At 38.9% G+C, this 21,532-nt stretch overlaps 1 protein-coding gene across 1 annotated transcript in view; it reads left to right on the forward strand.

Moving 5' to 3' along the window:
- LOC138166241 (rho guanine nucleotide exchange factor 38-like) overlaps nucleotides 1–21,165 on the forward strand; it is a 58,370-nt gene extending 37,205 nt beyond the window's left edge. Inside the window, exons 3-4 of the mRNA XM_069094721.1 lie at nucleotides 8,023–8,146; nucleotides 21,014–21,165. Coding sequence (XP_068950822.1) covers nucleotides 8,023–8,146; nucleotides 21,014–21,165 — 276 coding nt within the window. The remainder of the gene's footprint in view (nucleotides 1–8,022; nucleotides 8,147–21,013) is intronic.
- The last annotated feature ends 367 nt before the right edge of the window (nucleotides 21,166–21,532 follow it).

Here is a 21,532-nt window from a genome sequence, read left to right on the forward strand (position 1 = left end):
GCAGGCAGTCCACAACACACCCCAGAGTGACTGAACTGGATTAAAATGTAACTGGGAAATGTTAAACAAAATAAGGAAAAATGTAATAAAACACAAATAATGTCAATACGCAGTTTTTCTAGGTCCACTAAGTGCACCAGCCTTATAGTTTGACCCCAAAGTGATGGAGAAAATATTAATCATTCAGATTAAACTTAAAAGAGTACTGTGTATATGTTTTTTGAGGGAGAACAGGTTTGTTAAACATTTATTAGCTCATCCCTCTCAAGGCTTTGGTCACTCATCCTTCCCTTATTCTCCCACTTCTTTTCGGTCATGTCCGAACCCATTTGGGGTTTTCATGGCAAAGATATGAAAATGGTTCATCATTTCCTTCTCCAGTTCATTTTACAGATGAGGAAACTGAGATAAACAAAGCTAAGTGACTTGCCCAGGACCACACAGTTAGTAAGTATCTGAGGCCAGATTTGAACTCAGAAAGATGAGTCTTCCTGACTCCAGGCCTGACACTGTGCCTTCTAATTCTTAGGCTCCATAATATTTCAGAATTGAGTCAGGACCTCCGACTTAGCGGAAATACACCACAATCTCGCTATAAGACTGTAAGACCAATTTCAAACAAGGTCTTTGGTGTGCTCAGATATCAAACCCCTTCAGATTATTCTGTGTGGTAGACTTGCCTTATGTGAATTCTGTTGTGAAACTTGACTCTCTTTCTCTAGATTGAACCTATACTTGTTAAGCAAACCAGACAGAAACCATGAGTACTGACTAGCTCTTTTCTGGCAGCGAAGGCCATTGCAATTAAAGCCAATGACATTCTCTCCTTAATGTTAAATGTAAAAGAAAGAGTTCTGTACCTCATGTTAAAATAAGTCTTAAATGCCCACTTGCTCTCTGATCACAGGACCTCAAATGCTCCGTCCAGGAAACTGTACTCTGATGTGACATAGCCAGTTACACATTTGGTTTTTGTATCTGCAGTGTTAATATTAGTCCATCTCCAGAGGTTGATGGGATTTTCCAGTGACTCTTAAACCTGTCATTTGCAAATGTCATTGCATCATAGTTTTAACACTGGAAGAGATCTTAGGGACTGTCTAGTCCAAGCCCTTTGTTTTATAGATAAGGAAGACATAGGGGCAGCTAGGTGGTGTGGTGGATAGAGTGCCAGGCTTGGAATCAGGAAGAGTCATCTTCATGAGTTCAAATCTGCCTTCAGACCCTTAGTAACTGTGTGACCCCAAGCTAGTCATTAAACCCTGTTTGCCTCAGTGTCCTCATCTGTCAAATGAACAGGAAAAGGAAATGGCAAACCATTCCAGGATCTTTGCCAAGAAAACCTCAAATGGGGTTACAGAAAGCTGGATACAATTGAAAATTATTGCATAACTACAATAAGAAAGCCCAGGGAAGTTAAATCACTTGTTTGACATTAAGCAGATGTTAAGACTTGCAAACAGGACTTGAATCCAGGTCCTGTAACTCTAAATCCATTAAAAGAGGCTGCCTCTTGTCATCTCCACTCTTAAATTCATTACAATATTAATTTCTCTGATGTATGTGTAAACAGCTAAGTGGTATAGTAGATAGAGCTCCATATCTGGAGACAGAGAGATCATAGTTCAAATCCTGCCTATTAGTTTTGTGACTCTGAGCAAGCCACTTAACTTCTCTCTGTCTCAGTTTCTTTATCTATAGAGTGAGGATAACAGCAGAGTTCTTGTGAAGGTGAGATGAGGTAACATTTGTAAAGCACATTACAAACCTTAAAATGCTATGTAAATGTTAACTATTATTATATGTGTCCATAGGGCATGCATTTAATATAGAGAATATTGAATTTGCATTGCTACATTGTGGTTAGTGCCAAAAGCAATAGATTTGGAGTTAGACTGTGTGAAAATAAAATTTGCGAATTTCAGGGCAAACAAATCATTTCCTCTTTCTTAAAATGAAGGGAGAGGCCTAGATAACCCTCAAGTTTCCATCCAGTTTCAAATGATATGATCCTATGTAAATCATATGATCCAATATATATTTATATAATGCATATATATATAAATAATCTGGAACTTAATCTTTTTGCCATTTTCATCACTCAGAATTGGGTCATTTCTATGTACTGAGCTGAGGATATAGATACCTTCAGAGACTTTTGCCTGGGGATTCTATCAAATGGATGGATGGATGGATGGATGGATGGATGGATGGATGGATGGATGGATGGATGGATGGATGGATGCATGGATGCATGGATGGATAAAGCATTTATTAACTGATTAATATGTACAAAGCACCATGCTAATCATTTTGGGGATGGAAACAGAAAAGTAAGAGAGTCCCTGCCCTCCGGGTGTTCACATTTTGATTCCGATCTCAATGTGTGATATGGTCTGGAGAGAATTTTATCAAAATGCTTAATGAATGAATAACCCATCCCTCACTTTCATACATTCCATTTTTCTTTCCCTAGCTGAGGCTGAACCCATAAAGTCAAAGTGCATTGGCTAGAACCACAAAATTACAGAATTTTTGGAAGGGATATCAGTGACCATCAAGTCTAATCCAGACTTGAAAGGAATTTCCATTACAACACACCTGACCTTGGGTCATTCAACCCTTGTTAGATCTCTAAAGAGAAGGGTCCCTCTGCTTCCCAAGAAACTTCATTCTATTTTTGGACAGTTATATTAGGAAGTATTGCCTTTCATGTTGTGAAGGAAAATATAGACACCCCCCCAAAAAAAATAAAAATAAAGTAAAAAAAAAGTCTGTTTTAATCTGCTTTTAGACTCCATCCATTTTTTTTTCCTGAACAATTTTTCATAAGTCCTTTGGGATTGTCTTGCATCATTGTATTGCCAAGCATAGCCAAGTCATTCACAGTTGATCATTGTGTAGTATTGCTATTACTATATACACTGTTTTCTTGGTTCTGCTCACTTAACTTTGCATCAGTTCATATAAATCTTTCCAGGTTTTTCTGAAAGCATTCTGTTCATCATTTCTTGTAGCACAACAGTATTCCATGACAATTATAAAGTATTGACTTTTTTGCATCTTTGTACCAATTAATGTTAGTTCTGCCATCTTGGATCAAATACAACAAGTTTAATATGCTAGGTGGCTTCATGGATAGAGCTCCTGACTTGAAGCCAGGAACACCTAAGTTCAAATCCTACCTAAGAAATACACTGTGTGACCTCTCACTTAATCTCTATATGCTTCAGTTTCCTCATTCATAAAATAGTAATTATGATAGCTAGCATTTATTTAGCTATTGTCTTTTCCCTTTATTCTTCCAACAACCCTGGGATGTGGGTGCTATTATCATCCTTATTCTCAGGAAACTGAGACTGAGAGCCTAAGTGATTTGTCTGGAGTTATACATCTAGTAAGTGTCAGGGGCAGAATTTGAACTAAGGTCTTCCTGACTCTAACTCCATCACTCTATTATGTCATTCAACTGCCTTATAAAATAAAGTGGTTGGACACAATGACTTTTTGGGTCTCTTCCAACTGTATGTCTGTGATTATTCCCATTCTATACAATGGTCTAATTAGTTGATAACAGCTAGCATGTCCCCCTTGAATCTTCTCTTCAGTAGACTAAACATCCCCATTTCTTTAAACCAATCCTCATAAAGTCAAGAGCTTTCTCCATCTTCCTTGCCCTCCCCTGGACCCTCTCCAGCTTATCAATGTTACTAAACTATAGTACCCAGAACTACACACAGAACTCCAGAGGAGGTCTGACCAGAGCAGAAGACAAAAAGATGATTAGCTTATTCTTGTGAAATTATGCCTTTCTATGGGAAACAGTCAACTTTTCACTTGGGTTTTCCATCTGTATGGAATTTCCAAGGGGATTTTGTCCAGAGTTAGCACATTCAGTCTGCATGAGGTCTATCAAACTGAACTCTTCAAAACAAAAACCATCTATGTAGATCAGTTTGATTAGATACTTAATCAATTACTGCTTAATCTGACAAAGCAGCAAACTGGAGAGTTTTGGTCCCTGATTCAGGGCCCTAGACTATCAAATCTCAAGCTGGAAAAGATCTCAAAGACCATCTAGTCCACCCCCCTTTTTTTTTTACAAAAGAGGAATCTGGGATCCAAGGGGGTTCAGTGACTTGCCCCAGGTGGCACATGTATTAATTGGTGTATCAATTTTTTTCTGTGATTTAAAAAAAATCATTTAAAAACCTGTTTGGGATCATATCTCTTTCTAGAACACAGGAATCTACCCTTCTACACCTAGTTGGTCCTTCCCCTTAGGGTCATATGCTTTTCCTAAAATTTTGTTACCTGGGAAACTGAAGTATCATTTGAATTTTCCTTTTCAAAAATTGTTCCAGGCCACATTAAATATCAGGAAGGAGGTGGTCAGTTTTGTGACTTGCAGAACATGCACATCCATGATGATAGGAAGGGATATTGAAACTAGCTAATCTTTAAACCTTTCTGTTCTTGGAAATTGAAATAAAGCTTTATATTATTATTATTGTTTAATATTTTTTTTTGCCTTTTGGAGGGCAATTGGGGTTAAGTAACTTGCCCAAGGTTACACAGCTAGTTTTTTTTTGTATGGGTGTTAAGTGTCTGAGGCCGGAACTGAATTTGGGTCCTCTGATCCCAGGCAAGAGGGCTTACTCACTGCACCACCTAGCTGCCCCTATTGTTTAATATTTTTAAGCACCTTCAGTGAGGCAAGATTATAGATAGAATGCAGAGACAACCCCTTTGTTAAACTGGTTTGGATTTTAAATAGGGCAGGTAGGTAACCTAACCTAAGGTGGGAAAAATTAGTGTTTGATGTAAAATTCAAGGCCATCCAAAGAAGAACCTAAAATTTCAGGTAAGAAAAATTCTCCCCTGTGGTCAAGGGGTTTGCTTTTTTGTTTTTGTCCCTAGTTCCTAGAACATAGTGGGTTCTTGAGAAATGTTTGTTGAAATGAATGAGCTAAGCCACTGAGCACTGTTGAGTAATAAAAGTATATACAGAACCTGTCCTTCTCTTCCCCCCAACCCCACTACTGTAATCAGATCAAAACTAACATTCCTAGGGCAGCTTGGTGGCATACTAGATAAAGCACTAGCCCTGAAGCCAGGAGGACCTGAGTTCAAATCCAGCCTTGGACACTTAATAGCTGTGTGACCTTGGGCAAGTCACTTAACCCCGATTACACACACACACACACACACACAAAATGGTGGGGGGGAAAAACAAAAATGACTAACATTGCCTATGGAAAGAGCAAGTCAATGTACTGCCTCAATTTTTCCACTAGTCATATCTATGATTTCTCAGACCAAAACACTGTTCCTTTACTACATCTCTCTCCTATGCACTGTCTCCTAATCATTAGAATGTGAGCTCCTTGAAGGCAGAGGCTGTGTCCTTGACATTAACCCAGTACCTAGCACATGGTAAGCTCTTAATAAAAGTTAAACTTGTTTACTCATGCATTCATTTATTCAACATACGGGAGTAAGGAGCCAGACCAGGATGTAGGATTTTGCCTCTCTCTGCTTTACCATTAACTTACAGCATAGTAAATACAGCTGACACATTAGCAAGAACATTGTTATGATAAATTCAATAATACATCTAAACCACTCCAAGCTTTTCAGAATAAAGTCACTGGATAAATACTTCACTTTTTTATTTTTTTACTTTTTGGAGGGCAATTGGAGTTAAGTGATTTGCTCAAGGTCACACGGCTATTTTTTGTGTTAAGTGTCTGAGGCCAGATCCGAACGCAAGTCCTCCTGACTCCAGGGCTGGTGCTCTATTCACTGCGCCACCTAGCCACCCCAATACTTCACATTAATAATAGTGGCATCTCATATTTATAAAAGTTTGAATTTAAAAAACAAAAACATTAAAAAATTTGCTTCTCCTCCACACATGCCACAGATTTTGAAAGAATATTTTTGCTTGACAAAGTAATTTATTAAAGATTGCCTCTACTATGTCTAAAATAAATTCAAATAACAAAACATTGATTCATACACATCTTTTCAGGATGTGCCCATTATACAAAACAGATGATATTACTGTGTATACCCCTGTTGTGGACAACCTACTTCTCTTTTAGAATATTCACAGTTAGGTAGCTCTGGACCTCTGTTTGCAATCAGCGTTAATAAAAAGGTTCACATAACTTCTCTATGAACTGCATAATGCAGCAAACCAAATAGTTTAATCAGAACTATAACTAGGGTGGGATGACTAGGATCTTGCCCACGGGTGCTAACATCCTGGTGGAACATGTGCTTTCTTCCTGCTTTTTGGTTCTGCGTATAGGGGACAATAGGGGAATATTCCACAACCCTAATGAATTGATCCTAGGATGGAGCCAGAGGCTAGGGTCTTTTGGAAAGATGCTGCCCCTTTAAGCAGCCTAGGACAAGCACTAGCTTGGCCCATATTTTACCTAGGAAAATAGGTCTTTTTATTGACCTGTCAGTGTTTTCTGCCTGGGAGCGGGGGCTACCTTGGCGCACTGGGGGGTAATACTGATCTGAAACACATTTAGCTGTAGAGTGGGACAACAGAGCTCTTGGGCAATGTGAGCAAAAGGAGGGAGCTTGAATGGGATCCCCTGGGTTGTGGTCCATGCCAGCTTTCATCTATACCAGACAAGCTTGCTTCAAGGGTCAGAATTCCTCATTATTAACTTCTAGTATAGAATTTAAAAGTATTAAAAAACACACACAGGTTATAGTCTGGGGAAAAAAACTCCCCACAATCACCCTAAGCAGCCACTCTTAATTATTAAGTTAGCGCTTAAATTTAAAATTAAAATTTAAATTTAAATTTAAAATTTCCTCTTCAGGTCATTGGAAGAGCCTTGGTATATTGCCTGTCTCATGTGGGGAAAGTCCAAAGGTGTTTGTTAAACAGTGCCACAACTATAGAAATGTTTCATGGGCCTCAGCACCACTAGGGGATTCTATGTTTTGTACAATGAATTTTCCAGATAACCGAAGTTTAACAATTCAAGGGTAAAAGCCTTTGAAAATTTTAACCATTTTAGTGGAAATCTTTCTTAAGAACCAGTATGGTACAACACAGGGGTGGGGAGCCTATGACCTCAAGACCACATGTGGCCTCCTAGATCCTCAAGTGTGGCCTTTCAACTGAATCCAAATTTCACAAAACAAATCCCCTTGATAAAAATGTTTGTTCTTATAAAACTTGAACTCAGTCAAAAGGCTGCACCCAAGGACCTAGAAAGCCCCATGTTCCCCACCCCTGGTATAACAGAAAGATAGGAATCAAGTGAAGATTAGAAGACCTTGCCTCTCATGCCAGCTAGGCTACTGGGTCACCTGGGACAAGCCAACTCATTTCACAAAGATTGGCTTTTCAGAAATTTTCTAAACTTTATTTTAGATCATTTTAGAAAATTCAATGAGATAAAGTCATGTTTCAATTTATAGGTAAAGACACTGCTTGATTCTTAATCCTTATCTTCACTAGAGACCTCAGATAGATAACAATAGTGTTTCATTTTTTTTTAACTTTGACAACCCTTGAACATTGACTTGTCAGCACTTTGAGGATGTTTGCTTTTGGAGTGACTTTATAAAAAGACATTTATCCAGGACAAGTTACAATTTATGCTGACTGAGCAGTAAAAACTTCTGAGTTCATTTGTTATGGTATCTATCTATTTCCCTTGAGAAGGGCAGATGGGTAAAAATAAACGTTATGTGTTCTTCAGACATTTTACTTTTATTCTCAAGATGATGCCGGTGGGGATTGACTTATCCAATGTACAACACTCTTTAGAAATAAAGGCAGGTAATCAGGGCATCAAGTTAGCTTTGTTTTGGGACTGTGGGAAAAATGTGTCTGTGCTCTGGAAATCACAAATAGGGATGTTTACACAAACTATTGCTAACGTGTCGTGGGCTGGTGTGTAAGCCTCTCACAGTTTAGTAAGAGAAAGTGAACAACATACATTGCACCTTCTGTCAGCCCAAACTCTCTTTGTGCTTCTTCAGATTGATAGGTTTGACGTGGATGGTTTGTTTAGTAACATCCAATCGGTGCATCAGATATCAGCCAAGCTCCTGTCATTGCTGGAAGGAGCCACAACAGACGTGGAACCAGCCATGCAAGTAATCGGTATGTTTATTCTTTTCTTGAGTTCTCCAGAGAAGGAGGAAATAATATTTTAATAACCCCCTCTCCACCTTGGCCTTGAATTTTCATTCCTTCCATGTTCCCCAAGTTGCCCAGGAGACCTAGACTTGCAAAGTCCATCTCCAGTCTCACTGTAATTACATAAAATTTATGTTTCCAAATGGGTTGGTGTCCATTTACTGAAGTCCCTCAGTAGTACTAAACATTCCATCATCTTTCTAATTTGCTACTTCCTAGATACTTTCCCTTCTAGTTTCTCTCTCTCTGTCTCTCTATGTCTCTGTCTCTCTCTTCCTCTCTCTGTCTTTTCAGAAATTTTTTAAATTTTATTTTAGACTATTTTAGAAAATTCAATGCCTCTCTGCCTCTGTCTTTTGTCTTTGTCTCTCTCTCTCTCTTCCCCACTCTCTCCCCCTCCATCTGTGTCTCTCTGTCTCTCTCTCTGTCTCTGTCTGTCTCTTTCTCTCCTCTCTTCTCCCCCCTTTTTTTAATGGCCAAGAATTAAAAATTTTAATCAGCAAATGGCTTTACTGTTTTTAATAACTCTTTTTAGATTATATGCCTCTAGAAATATCTATAACTTTGTTGCCCACAGATTTTTTTTAAATTTATACTTAAACTTTTTGCTAACACTATAGTTTTTTGGCCACTAGAACTTTTTACACTTCCTTTTATTTCCTGATTTCCCTTTTTCTGTCTGTGATTCGATGCTCACAGCCAGTCTTAGATTTTTTTTTCTCTGCTCCAATGTTATAAATAACCAGAGTTAAACTAAACTAAAACTATACCTAAAAATAACAGAGTTAAAAATAACTCTAGGGATTGCTGTGTTAGAAACACTGAGGCCAAGTCTTATTTTCTGTATTCCTTGCAAGTCCTGTCCATCAATGTTGCTACAAAGATAACTCAGTGCCACAAAGCCCTTGAAGGCAGTAACCTCTATTTTATATTCTGCACAATGCCAAAAAGGCTGTGAGCTTTGATTATTGATAGCACCAGGAGACAGAGAGCATAGGTTTGTGGGGGTTTTTTAAAGCCATCCCAGGTTAGCAGTTGGAGCTGTTCCCATCTGACTTCAGTCTGCCTTTCCTGACTTATTTCAGATTATTCTGTGATCCAGCCCAATTGGCTTACTCGCTGCTCCCTGAAATCATCCTTCAATCTCTCATCTCTTTATCTTTGCTTAGGCTGTCCTGGGTGTCCAAGTCTGGAATGCCCTTCTTCTTCATCTCCAACTCTTAAAATCCTTAACTTCCAATGAATTATTTAATAATTTTTCAATCATCCAAAGAGTTATTAAACGACCTATACCCTTTAGCCCAGCAATACTACTACATTGTCCTTTTCCAATGATGATTAGGAGAAAAGAAAAGAACCTGTATCTTCTTTTTTTTTTAAAGCAATTGGGGTTAAGTAGCTTGCTCAAGGTTACATGGCCAGTTACTTCCAGGTGTGGTGCTAAGTATCTGAGCCCAGAGTTGATCCCCAGGTCATCCCGACACTGGAGCCGGTGCTCTTACTCGCTGAGCCACCTGGCTGCCCCTAAGCAATTGGTGTTAAGTAACTTGCTCAAGGTTAGGTTACACGGCCAGGTGTTTCTGGGTGGGTGCTAAGTGTCTGAGCCCAGATTTGATCCCCAGGTCATCCTGACACTGGAGCCAGTGCTCTTACTTGCTGTGCTACCTGGCTGCCCTGAACCTGTACCTTCTAAAATGTTTATAGCTGTTCTCCTTATGGTGGCAAAGAATGGGAAATTGCAAGGATGCCCATCAACTGAGGAGTGCCTGGACACATTGTAGTGTATGCTTGTGATGGAATACTACTGTACTATAAGAAATAATGAGCTCTGTGAGCTTAGAAAGGCATGGAAATACTTGCATGAAATAATGAAGAGTGAAATAAGCAGAACCAAGAGAATATTGTATACAGTAACAGCAATATTATTTTAAGAAAGACTTTGGGCAAATAAGTTATTTTGTTTATTATAAATACCCAAATGAACTATGAAGGACATATGAAGCAAGCCATTATCTACACCCAGAGAAAAAAATTGATAGATGTATAGGATAATTTTACATATGTATATATGTACACATGTATATATGTGTGTATATGTATGCATATGTGTGTATACACACATACACACATCTCTATATATGTACATACATACCTATTTGTGTCTAATGGTAGCCATCTCTAGAGGCATGGGGGAAGGAAGGAATGGAAAAAAAAAGAAATTTACAGGATAATTTTGTTGTATGTTTAAAAGGAATAGCAAGTTGTGCATAGTAGATTTATAGTTTCATGCAAAATCAGCTTTTTCATTGTATTATATTGTGGAAATGCTTGTTTTATTCCATAAATTAAAAATAGAATCCATAGCTTCCTCAAAAGCTTCTCTTGGGTCCCGCTTTCTATGGAAAACTTCCTGGTCCCTGTACTTGTTAGTGTTTACTTCCGCCTCGAGCTATATTGCATTTACTTCTTAATCTAAGTTTATATCCCCACCCCTATATAAGCACCTGGAGGAGTTGGGCCTGATACCCTCAGTCCTGACTGCAGCACCTCAAATGCAGCAAATGCTTAATCAAAGCTCGTTGGACTGAATGGAATGACATAAGGTTTTACTTAGTATTTAATGAGTTCTTATTATATGTTGCATAGGGCTGGCCTTGCAGATGGAATGGATGGCTACATAATTTGTAGTGTGTCCTAAATGATACTAAAAGGAGGCTATTTGCTCCCAGCATATTTCTTGAGTAGACCACCTGAAATTCCTAATTGTTGTTCAACTGTTTTGATCATGTCCAACTCTTCATGGCCCCATTTGGGGTTTCCTTGGCAAAGATATTGGAGTGGTTTACCATTTCCTTCTCCAGCTCATTTTACAGATGAGGAAACTGAGGCAAACAGTGTTTAAGCTCCTTGCCCAGGGTCACACAGCTAGTAAGTGTCTGAGGCTGGATTTGAACTCAAGAAGATGAGTCTTCCTTACTCCAGACCTGACACTCTATCCACTGTGCCACCTAGCTGCCCCTGAAGTTCCTAATACTGAAGCATTCATAGAATCATATACTCTTCAAGTTAGAATTTTCTGGGCTTTTGAGGGGCTGTGGGTGGTCTGATTTTTTTTTAGTAGTAACTATTTATCCTCCAGAATGGACATTCTTGATAAGTGATCTCTTAATCTTCACTTGAAAGTCACTAAGGAGAAGGAATTCAGTCTCTATCAAGGGAACCCATGCAATTTTTGTAGAGTCCTATTTGCTAGAAAGAGACTGAAAGACAGAAAGGAGGTGAGTAATGGAAAAAGGTCATAGAGGAATGGAGAAAGACGGGCTTGAGGGTATAGGTGGATTAGCTTTAGCAAGGAAGAAGACCACCATCTCCTTCAGGACTTGAGGGAAAGAGGAGAGGCCAGACAAGAACACAGAGAGATGCAATACCAAGGCAACCCAGGTAGAGTGGTTGATTTTGCCATCTTTAAAGTGCTGTATAAATGGTAGCTATCAAAGCAATCAACAACATGAGAATGATTCTTGGTAAGGCAAGGGTTTGCTCAAAGGCTTCTAAGGCCCTTTTCAACTCTGAGATTCTACCTTTCTAGCATACATTGGCCAAAGAAAGCATGGTTAATGAGACTTTTTTTTTGTCCTCATTTCATTAGTATAAGAAAATCCCTTTGTGGAAACTCCTTTTACCAATGCAGATCAGAACTCACTCTGCAGCCTGCAGTCTTAGATAGTTGCCTGGGACACTGAGAATTCGAGTAACTTACCCAAGGTCACGTTGCCAAAATGGGTCTTCCTAGCTGTGAGGTTACTTCTCTATCTGCCACACCATGGTGACTTTCATCTCTATCAGCAGAATGAAATCTGTTATTTTGCAGCTTATAGTCTTAGTTGCCCAGGGCATAGAGACATTAAGAACAAATAATAATAATAATAAGTAGCATTTATATAGTCCCTTAATATTTGCAATGTACTTTATACATACTATCTCATTTAGGTGGTGTTATGATCACCCCCATTTTACAGAATAGGAAACTGAGGCTGAGAGAGGTTTAAGTGATGTCCAGGATCATATAAGTAGTAAGTATCTAAGGCAGGATTCAAACTCAAATCTTCTTGAAGAGGCTCTGTCCACTGCACAACCAAGTTGCCTCTGACTTGCTCACGGTCACAGTTTGTATGTATCAGGGGTGGGACTTGAACCTAGATCTCCTTGTCTCCTTGGTTGCTTCTCTATTTGCAATGCACTCTTCATCTCAGAGAAACAAAGTGTGCCGATGCAACCTTCACCTTGGGAGCAGACTTGGGAAAGAAAGGTTAGCATAACTACCTCACCTCCAGCCAGTCACATGTTGCCAAACACCAGAGAGCTCCTGTTGCCCAAGCATTTTATTGGTTATAAAAATTCCCACCCAGAACAAAGGTATCAGGAAGCCAAAGTAAACATTACTAGGGAGACCATCGATATATTGGTAGAAAGACAGGATTTGGGTCATTGCCAGCAGCTATCAACCCCATCAGATGTAATCAGCTAGTGTTTGTATTGGTGAAGGAAAAGTCGATTTCTGTACCTGCCATGTGGGGGATAAAATTAGGAGTCACCAAAGCATTTTAAAAGGGGAATAACCAATTGCTGTCAAGCTTTCCTTGGAGCCCTGTGACCAGGGAAAGAGCTAGAGTGGTGAAGATTCACTCCAAACCTTTTGCTATTCCCCACCCATGGTCCATCTGGGTAGTTTCTAAATAGTCAGTGATTTCAGGTTTAAGATACTTATTAAATTTTCAGTTTCTGTCCCAACTTTTCATTCACAGTTTTTTAAATGCTAGTATTTTAATTCTCTTCTCCAACTATCCTTGGACACTGAGATCCAAATCAAGTTTTCTTCTCCCAGTTTTCAAAATTTGTTTGGGGGTTCAAACAGAGCTTCACAAACTTATTTGGTCTACCCCCTCCCTTTAAAAAAACATTGCTCAGTGCCCTCCTCCCCGGAAATCTACTTTCTTTAACATTTTAATTTTTTAAAATAATTTGTGCCATTTCAAACTATTACAGCCCCTCCCGTCCCGGTCATTCCAGGGTCCCCTAGGGGGTGATATCATCCACTTTGGGAACCTATGAGAGGGACTAATAAATGTGCATTGAAATATAAGAATAAAATATGAATGCATTTCATTTTGGTTCTTTATTGTCCAAAAAATTAATTTAAGGATGGGCTGGAGTTTTCCACTTGTAAATAGGGGAGAAAAGCATGATATATTTTTTCTTGCTATTATTTCAGTCATATATATATTTCTATATACACATATATACATACATACACACACACACACAGATATTAGTGCGGAAGATAAAGAGAAGACCTCTTCTAGTTTCTTGCTTTGGTGGATAATGTTTAGGGGCTGGATGGGATGAAGAAGCCTGTGTATGAGGACTGCTGGTGGCAAGTGTCCTACAATGATATTTATATGCAGGCAGCCCCAAGTGAAATTAGCCTGATTGGCCTTGGATTTATTCATGTATCTCACTCTAATCCTGCCTTCAAACCAACACGTATCAGACAGAGCAGTCATCCTTCACCACTAAAGAAAAGAGGCCCAGAGTGATGTTACCGTGGAAACGGAATCACTTTTTATTGCAAGATGCTTTGGTTCACCTATGATATTTGGAAGCTGAATACATTGGTAGGGCTTGCAGAGGAGTCAGATATCCTCCCTGACAATGTTGTGCTTGACCACCGGGCAAATAAATCACCAATTTTAGCTCTTTGAGCTTTATGAAGCTCTCTACAAATATCTCATTTTATCCTCACAACAACCATAAAAGGTTTGGGCTGTTATTGTCTCCATGTTACAGCTGAGGAAACTGAGGCAGACAGTTGTTAAGTGACTTGCCTAGGGTCACACAGTTAGTAAGTGTCTGAGGTAAGATTTGAACTCGAGTCTTCCTGACTTAAAACCCAGTGTTCTTTTCACCATGTCACCTATACAGGAAGCCTTGGTTGAAGTCTTACCTTTGATATGTTCTTGCTCTGAGACCTTGGGCAAGTCACAACTTTTTAGTTCCCCCAGGCATCTACTCAAGACTACAAATTGAAGAAAAGGTACCAATCTGCCTTTGTAGAGAATTTCAGACATTCCCTTCACCAATGAAATACCAGGTCTAGTCCCCATCCCTAACGTGAACATTTATAAGTTTCTACAAGACAGCTAGGGCAGCTCAGTGATGTCATAATGCACAGAGTGCTGGACCCAGAGTCAGGAAGACTCATCTTCCTGAGTTCAAATATGGCCTCAATGACTAGCAGTGTGACCCTGGGCAAGTCACTTAACCCCATTTGTCTCCATTTCCTCATCTGTAAAATGAACTAGAGAAGGAAATGGCAAATCAGTCCAGTATCTTTCCCAAGAAAACCCCAAATGGGATCACAAAGAGTCAGATACTAATTAAAAAAGACTGAATAACAAGAAGACACATACAAAGAGAAGTAATGTAACCTTGGATGTGAAGACAGTAGTAGCAACCAAAGAAGGTCTCCTATAGAAATTGGAACTTGAGTTGAATTCCTTTCTGTGCTTAACTGTATCTACATGTCATATTTAGGTTGCCTAGAATATAGATTCATTTGTCTCTTCTCTACCTAGCCCTGACCCCACTTAAGGCTCCAGGCAGGGTATGAGACCAAATCCTCCCCCCCATTTCCCCCAACCTCCCCTTTTGCCCCAAGATGTCTAGCTCTTACCCTATCTTTATTTTCCTCTCTATCCCATGAAATTTCAACTACTCAGATAATATCATTGATTTAATTTAAATCAAGTTAAATATAAAAGGTTCCCCAAATTTAGAAAATTTAATAGGTTCCCAAAGTGGGAGATACTGTCCCTTGGGGGGCACTGGAATAATCCAATCTCATGGGGGGGGGGCTATGCATAAAGAAAGAAATTTGAAAAACCATTCGTGCATGTTTTATCTGTTGTGTAACAGCATTAAAGTTGTAATGATTACATTATTTTCCAAATAGATACACAAAATGCAAGTTATAACTGATTAGTGGTCAAGTCTTAAAAAATAAATGTTGGCAGGCAAGCATGTCACACATTGTTGAGAAGTCTTATATGCACTGGCAGGGGTATGCCCATTTAATGACTTGTTTACAATATGATATTTTAGATATTATATGGTTGCATGATGCAATATTGTGTCATCAAAATTTCAACACGGGAAAACCCCCACAAATTTGCAACAAATTATTGAATTTAAGATATGTCATTTTATTTTATTTGCCTTTTGGAGGGCAATTGGGGTTAAGTAACTTGCCCAAGGTTACACGGCTAGTATTTTTGTGTGGGTGTTAAGTGTCTCAGGCCAGAATTGAACTCGGGTCCTCCCAACTCCAGGGCTGGCGCTTTACTCACTGCGCTACCTAGCCGCTCTAAGATGTGTCATTTTAAATATGTATATATATAAATGGCACAAATTTAAAAAAAATTAAAGGGTTAAAGAAAGTCGATTTCCTGAGGGGCACTGAGAATTTTTTTTTAAAGATTCCCCCAAAATTTGGGAATCTCTGATTTAAATGTTCCCTCCCTCCCTCCAATGTGGTGTATTGTTGTCGGTCTACCCACTGTGTCCAGGTCCTCTCATAGGTTTGCCACAGGGTGTCCCAATGTTCTATGTGCTGGAGGCCTTCCTCTCTTTCTGCTGACATAGAAAAGGTTTCTTCAGAGCCCTGAGGCTGTCTTCTTGTCATCATGCAGCCTCATTCACCCATCTTTGCTTTCTGTCATGCATTCCTTTGCTGGCCTCTTTTACATGTATTCTCTAGGGTTTCTCATTCATTCTACATTGCAGCCTGTTCCCATGGACCATCATGCATCTGTGCACTGACCTCTGTGTAATACTCATCATTATCCCTTCATTTGTCTTCCTGACTTTGTGGTTCTTTTCTTCCCGTCTCTGGCACTACGGCTGCCTAAATGACTGGCAAAGATAGCAAATTAGTACAATGTGTTTAGAGACACAGCTGAGAGGCAAGGAAGACAAAGCTATCACACCCAAAGGGGCTCACAAGCATTGATCCCTCTTGTGCATCCCGGGCAAATTTTGTGAGTTCTTTAATATTTCAGGGCAACAAACAAACACAACCACAAAAAGGGGGTGAAAGTGAGATCACCGCTATTTGAGACTAAAGAAAAGTCTGTCTTAGGCTAGATAGACAGCAGAAAAGATATGGAATCTTTTCAGAATGTTAGTGTTTGAATTCTGGTGACATTAACATAGTGTTTTGGATGTTAAGTGAGGTGAGAGATGCACTAATAGTGAAAACCTGAGTTTTAACAAGCTCAGAAGAAAATAGGGATGCTATTCTGAGCTTTATCACTTTGGGGACATAAATTTGAGTAAGTAATAGGATTTTTGAGTTAGATGGGAGTTTGGAGATCAAGTCCAATTCCCCTCCTTTTACAAGGGAGGTAATTGAGGACCAGAAAGCCTAAAGAATTTACCTAGTGTCACACAGTTAGTGTTTGAGACAGAATATGAGTCCAGCTACATAGCTAGGGATAGAGAGCTGTGTCTGGAGTCTGGAAGACCTGAGTTCAAATCCAAGCTCAGATACTTATCAGCTGTGTGACCCTGGGCAAGTCACTAAACTCTGCCTTTACAAACTGGAGAAGGGAATGGCAAACCACTCCAGTGTCTTTGCCAAGAAAACCCCATGGACAGCATTAGTGTGTTACAGTCCATGGGTTTTTGAAGAATCAGACATGACTGAACAACAACAATTTCTGTACTTCAGTATTCCATCCCCCACCCCTTGCAAAAGATCAGATGAGATAACATTTGCAAGCTCTTTGCAAATCTTAACATGCTAGATAAATGCTGGCTATTATTATTGTTATTATCTTATTTGCCTCAATGTTCCATAGTTGAACAATAATATCTTATCTCAAAAGAATATTTACACATGTTAATTAGTCAATATGAATAAAGCAGTCTGACGATACTGAAATCACGTCTACTTATGTGGAATAGGTTCATTGCAGACATCTTAATCTATTCAGATCATTGTGCACTCAGTGTAGCCACAGAATCTGTAGAAATCAGTATTTTGAGACTTATCTTAAGTGATTTTCATTTTTTTTCCTTTTTGGAAAAGTTTTTACCTTTTGTTTTTATACCATAACCCCTAAAGCACACCCCATCTCCCACCCTGATTAAACCTTTCCCTGTAACACAGAAGTAGATTTGAGCAAGGCTAACCAACCAACCCTATCTGTAGTCCTTACCTCACAAATAAGGAAGAAAATATGCTTCCTCATCATTTCTTCAAAACTAAATTATTACAATTCATCAGTTAAATTACTTTTTTTACATCATTGTGGTCATTGTATATACTGTTTCTTTGACTCTGCTTTCTTCACTCTGAATCATTCTATGAATTCTTCCCATGTGTCTTCAAATTTCTCAGAATCATTATAGTGCAAAAAAATTTCTATTTGGACATTTCCCAATTGAAGGATGTCCATTTAGTTTGCACTTCCTTGCTACAAAGTATAACACTGTTGATACTTTGGTATACATGGGAATTTTCTGTCATTTGCCTCCATGGGGTATATGTCCAGTAACAGGATTTCTGGGTCAAATACAATTGTTTTCCAGGATGGTTTGAACAACTCAGAGGTTCACCAGTAGCAATTGTTATGACTCCCATAGTGCCTACCAATAGTGACTGCCATATGGATTTTTTTAAACATCTTTGCCATCTTTAATGTTTCTCATCATATGTGTAAGGTTCAAAAATATCATACCAGACTAATCTTACATCCTTTTTTTTGACAGGACGACTAAAGTGGTGGGTCAGGGGTTAGTGGTATTGAGGGTGAATCTCTAGAAAGCTGGCTGTTGAGCCAGGGAAACCAGGGCTGAAGTCCTGCCTCTGACATATACTGATTGTGTGGCCCTCAGTTAGTTAATCTCACAGTGACCCAGGCAACTTTCTAAGATTACACATCCTAAAATAGTTGAAAATCTTCTTTGGTAAGTGTTCCTCCCTAGTGAAATCACAGGTCCTGACCAGTGTAGAATTGAGTTGGATCATGGCTTGGGGGGGAGGGAGAATTGCCAGACATTATGAATTTTTCTTCCTCTTGTGCTCTTTCCTTGATCTCTGACTCCCCAAGTCTCTGAGTTCCCTTGATCTCTGAGTCTCTTCCATCTTGGGCACATTTCCAGCTCAGTGTCTCACCATACCTTAAACAATATTTAATTGGATCCATGCTCTGATTGATGTGGGTGTTTTATATTGCAGATTGAATCCCTCATCTTTGCCAATTTAATGGGAATGAGGTGAAATCTGTAAGTGATTTTAGTTTGCATCAATCAGTTGCAAAGAAAACATTCTAACGGCACAAACGATCTCATATACTCTCCTTGCATTCCCCTTAGCTCCTAGCTGGGCACATCAGTGCTCTTTGATTGTTTGATTGACCAAATGTTTCAATGAATGGTTGATTGAATCACAAATCATTTTTTAATTTACACCCTACCTGTGGTTACAGTCACATGATGAAGTGGAAAAGGTATAGAGATTAAAGAAAAGGAAAGATTTCTATATGTGCAAAAAGAGCAGCTTGTGTGTGTGTGTGTGTGTGTGTGTGTGTGTGTGTGGCAAAGACCTGGAAAATAAGGGGGTGCCTCTCAACTGGGCAATGGATGAACAAATTGTGTATATGAATTTGATGGGAGTCTATTGTGCTTTAAGACTTGAGGAAAGAGATGTTTTCAGAGTCTCGGAAAGACTTGAATGAATCTGACTCAGAGTGAAATGAACAGAACCAGAATACTTTTAACATCAATATTGCAAAAATGAGCAATTCTTTAAAATTGATAAAAACTCGGATTAACTCAATGATCAATCATAATTCCAGAGGACTGATGAAGAAAATACAGCTGCCCTCATGAAAAAGAGATAATGGACTAAATGACTAATGTAGAGATTTCTTTTGCTTGACTGTGTATTGTGATAAAGAAGATCTAGAATTCTTTCTTTTTTTCTCCAGTGAATGGCAGGGAAGAAGAAGCAGGGGAGAGGAAGGGGGAAATTAAATGTATGATAACTGTTGATTCATTTCCCTGTAGTGCTTTTTTTTCTCTTTCTTTTAAGATATTTGTACAAATGATGGCTTGTTGGGTAAGGGAGGGAGGAAGGATAATTTGTTTTAAAAAATATGATGTAAAACCAAAAGGTGTTAATAAAAATAACATTTTAAAAAGACTACAGGGATCATAAGATTACTGAATGAGATTGAGAAGTGACTTTAGAGTCCATCTAGTCTGACACTTTTGTTCTACAGATGATTTTCCAACTTAGGCCCACACAGGTGAAGTGACTTGTCCTCCATCACACAGGTAGTAGAAGACATACAGTTACAGCTATAGCATGCACAAGGCAGTGGTTGCACCCCCAGTAAGACCATCTTAGCAGACAGGGCTAAACCAGGTTGAGAGTAACCAACAAAAAGTTAAGGGGGATGCTTACCCCAAGCATGTGAACACTTCCCCTGGCAGAATGGGCAGATAAGAACAAATTGTTCCAATGGCCATGAAGGTAGCTGAAGAGCTTGGTCATATGTCAAAGACATCAAGACCACACACTGAATCCTGGGTCATCACCAGTTGCCCTGATTTTTGTCTTGCCATTAGACTTTTGACTCTGAAAGATAGAGTAAGGCTGGCCATTTTATGCAACTCTGCTTCATTTAAATCTGTTTCATGCATGTGTCAGGACATTGCCCCATGACATCTTCCTCTTCCAAATGAAGGGCAGATGACTCATGTTTGAATTCTAACTCTGCTGCTTGTAACTGGTCAAATCACTTTTTTTTTTATAGACCCTCAGTTTCCTCCTTTGTAAAATGAGAGGATTGAATTAGATGATCTCCAAAGTTACTTCCCTATTTTAAATCCAATGATCACATCATTGCAAAATAGGATTCTGTAGGTGCTCAGGTGTCTACAGAGAGAGCTATATGAAGCCAATCCACTCAATCAAATTTGTTTTCACAGGTTTAACCCTGCTGTCACTTCTGTATGGGAACATTTTCTAAATCCATTTTAAAAATAATATTTAGCATTCATAGACTTTCCTATTTTCAAATAGGATTAGAGGTGGCCAGGAGTTTTATTGATATTACAAGATCATCTTCCAAAGCACTTCAGGAAGCATGGTTAGGAGCACGAACCCTGAAATGATCATATGCCCACCAAGCCCCCAATTTCTGTTCCCATTTTTCTCTTTTACTCCTTATAGAATGAATACAAGCACAGCTAAGAAACCCAGAATTCTATTATCCAATGCTTATTATCAATCCAAACATATTCCTTTCTTTCTCTCTCTTCTTTCTTCCTCCCTTCCTCTTCTTTTTCTCTTTCTCCTTTATTTTTTTCTCCTCCTTTCTCTTTCTTTCCTGTCTTCTCTCTTCTGCTTTCTCCTGTCTCTTCTCTTTCTCACCCCTCATCTTCTTTTCCCCTCTTCCTTTTCTCTACTTCCTCCCTTCTTTTTCTCTCTTTTCTTACCTCTTCTTTTCTCCCTTCATCTTCTCTTTCTTTCCCTTCTTTCTCCTCTCTTCTGCTCCCTTCTGTCTCTCCTCTTCTTCATTTTCCTCTTTCTATCTTTTTCTATCCTTCTTTTCTCAAAGTACTTTTTGTCACTTACTGGAAGTGAGGTGGGGACCAACCAACCTTTTCACATTTTTCTAACACTGAGAAATTATAATAAAACTGTTTTGTGGTACTCTGGTTGAGCCTAATATCCTTTTGGTTTGGTCTTGCCTTTAATAGGGAGAGTCTTCTTGCAGATTAAAAGCCCACTCGAAGACATCTATAAAATCTACTGCTATCACCATGATGAAGCCCACACTATGCTCGAGTCTTATGAAAAGGACGAAGAACTGAAAAAACACATGACACACTGTATCCAGTCCTTAAAGTAAGGCCTTTTCAAATGATGATTTCTGTCCACCGTCAGTTGCCTGGCAGGGAACATTTTAAATGGATGTAGATGAAAGGTTTCCCATAAATCCTGTGTTTTATGAAGCTTGCTGGGAGCTCTGCTTTGCGTTCCTTTTATGAAAAGCTGACAAGCCAGGGGCCGTGATTACTTTTTTTTTTCTTTTTTGGTTCAAGGAGAGCTAAAAATAACACACAAAAAAAATCCTCTCTTGTTTTCACGGCCCTGTGGAGATGGAAAAAATGCAATATCAAAAAACAAAATGTAGTGACTCCCTTCCTTATAGCCTTTGCTACTTACCTTTTCTTCCTTTCTTTTTTTTTTTCAGTATAAAGCACATCATATCTATA

Source organism: Petaurus breviceps, unplaced genomic scaffold (assembly GCF_028583685.1).
Source record: "Petaurus breviceps papuanus isolate PSGF00001 unplaced genomic scaffold, PetGlider_PUasm1.0 126, whole genome shotgun sequence".
In the NCBI taxonomy this organism is placed as follows: domain Eukaryota; kingdom Metazoa; phylum Chordata; class Mammalia; order Diprotodontia; family Petauridae; genus Petaurus; species Petaurus breviceps.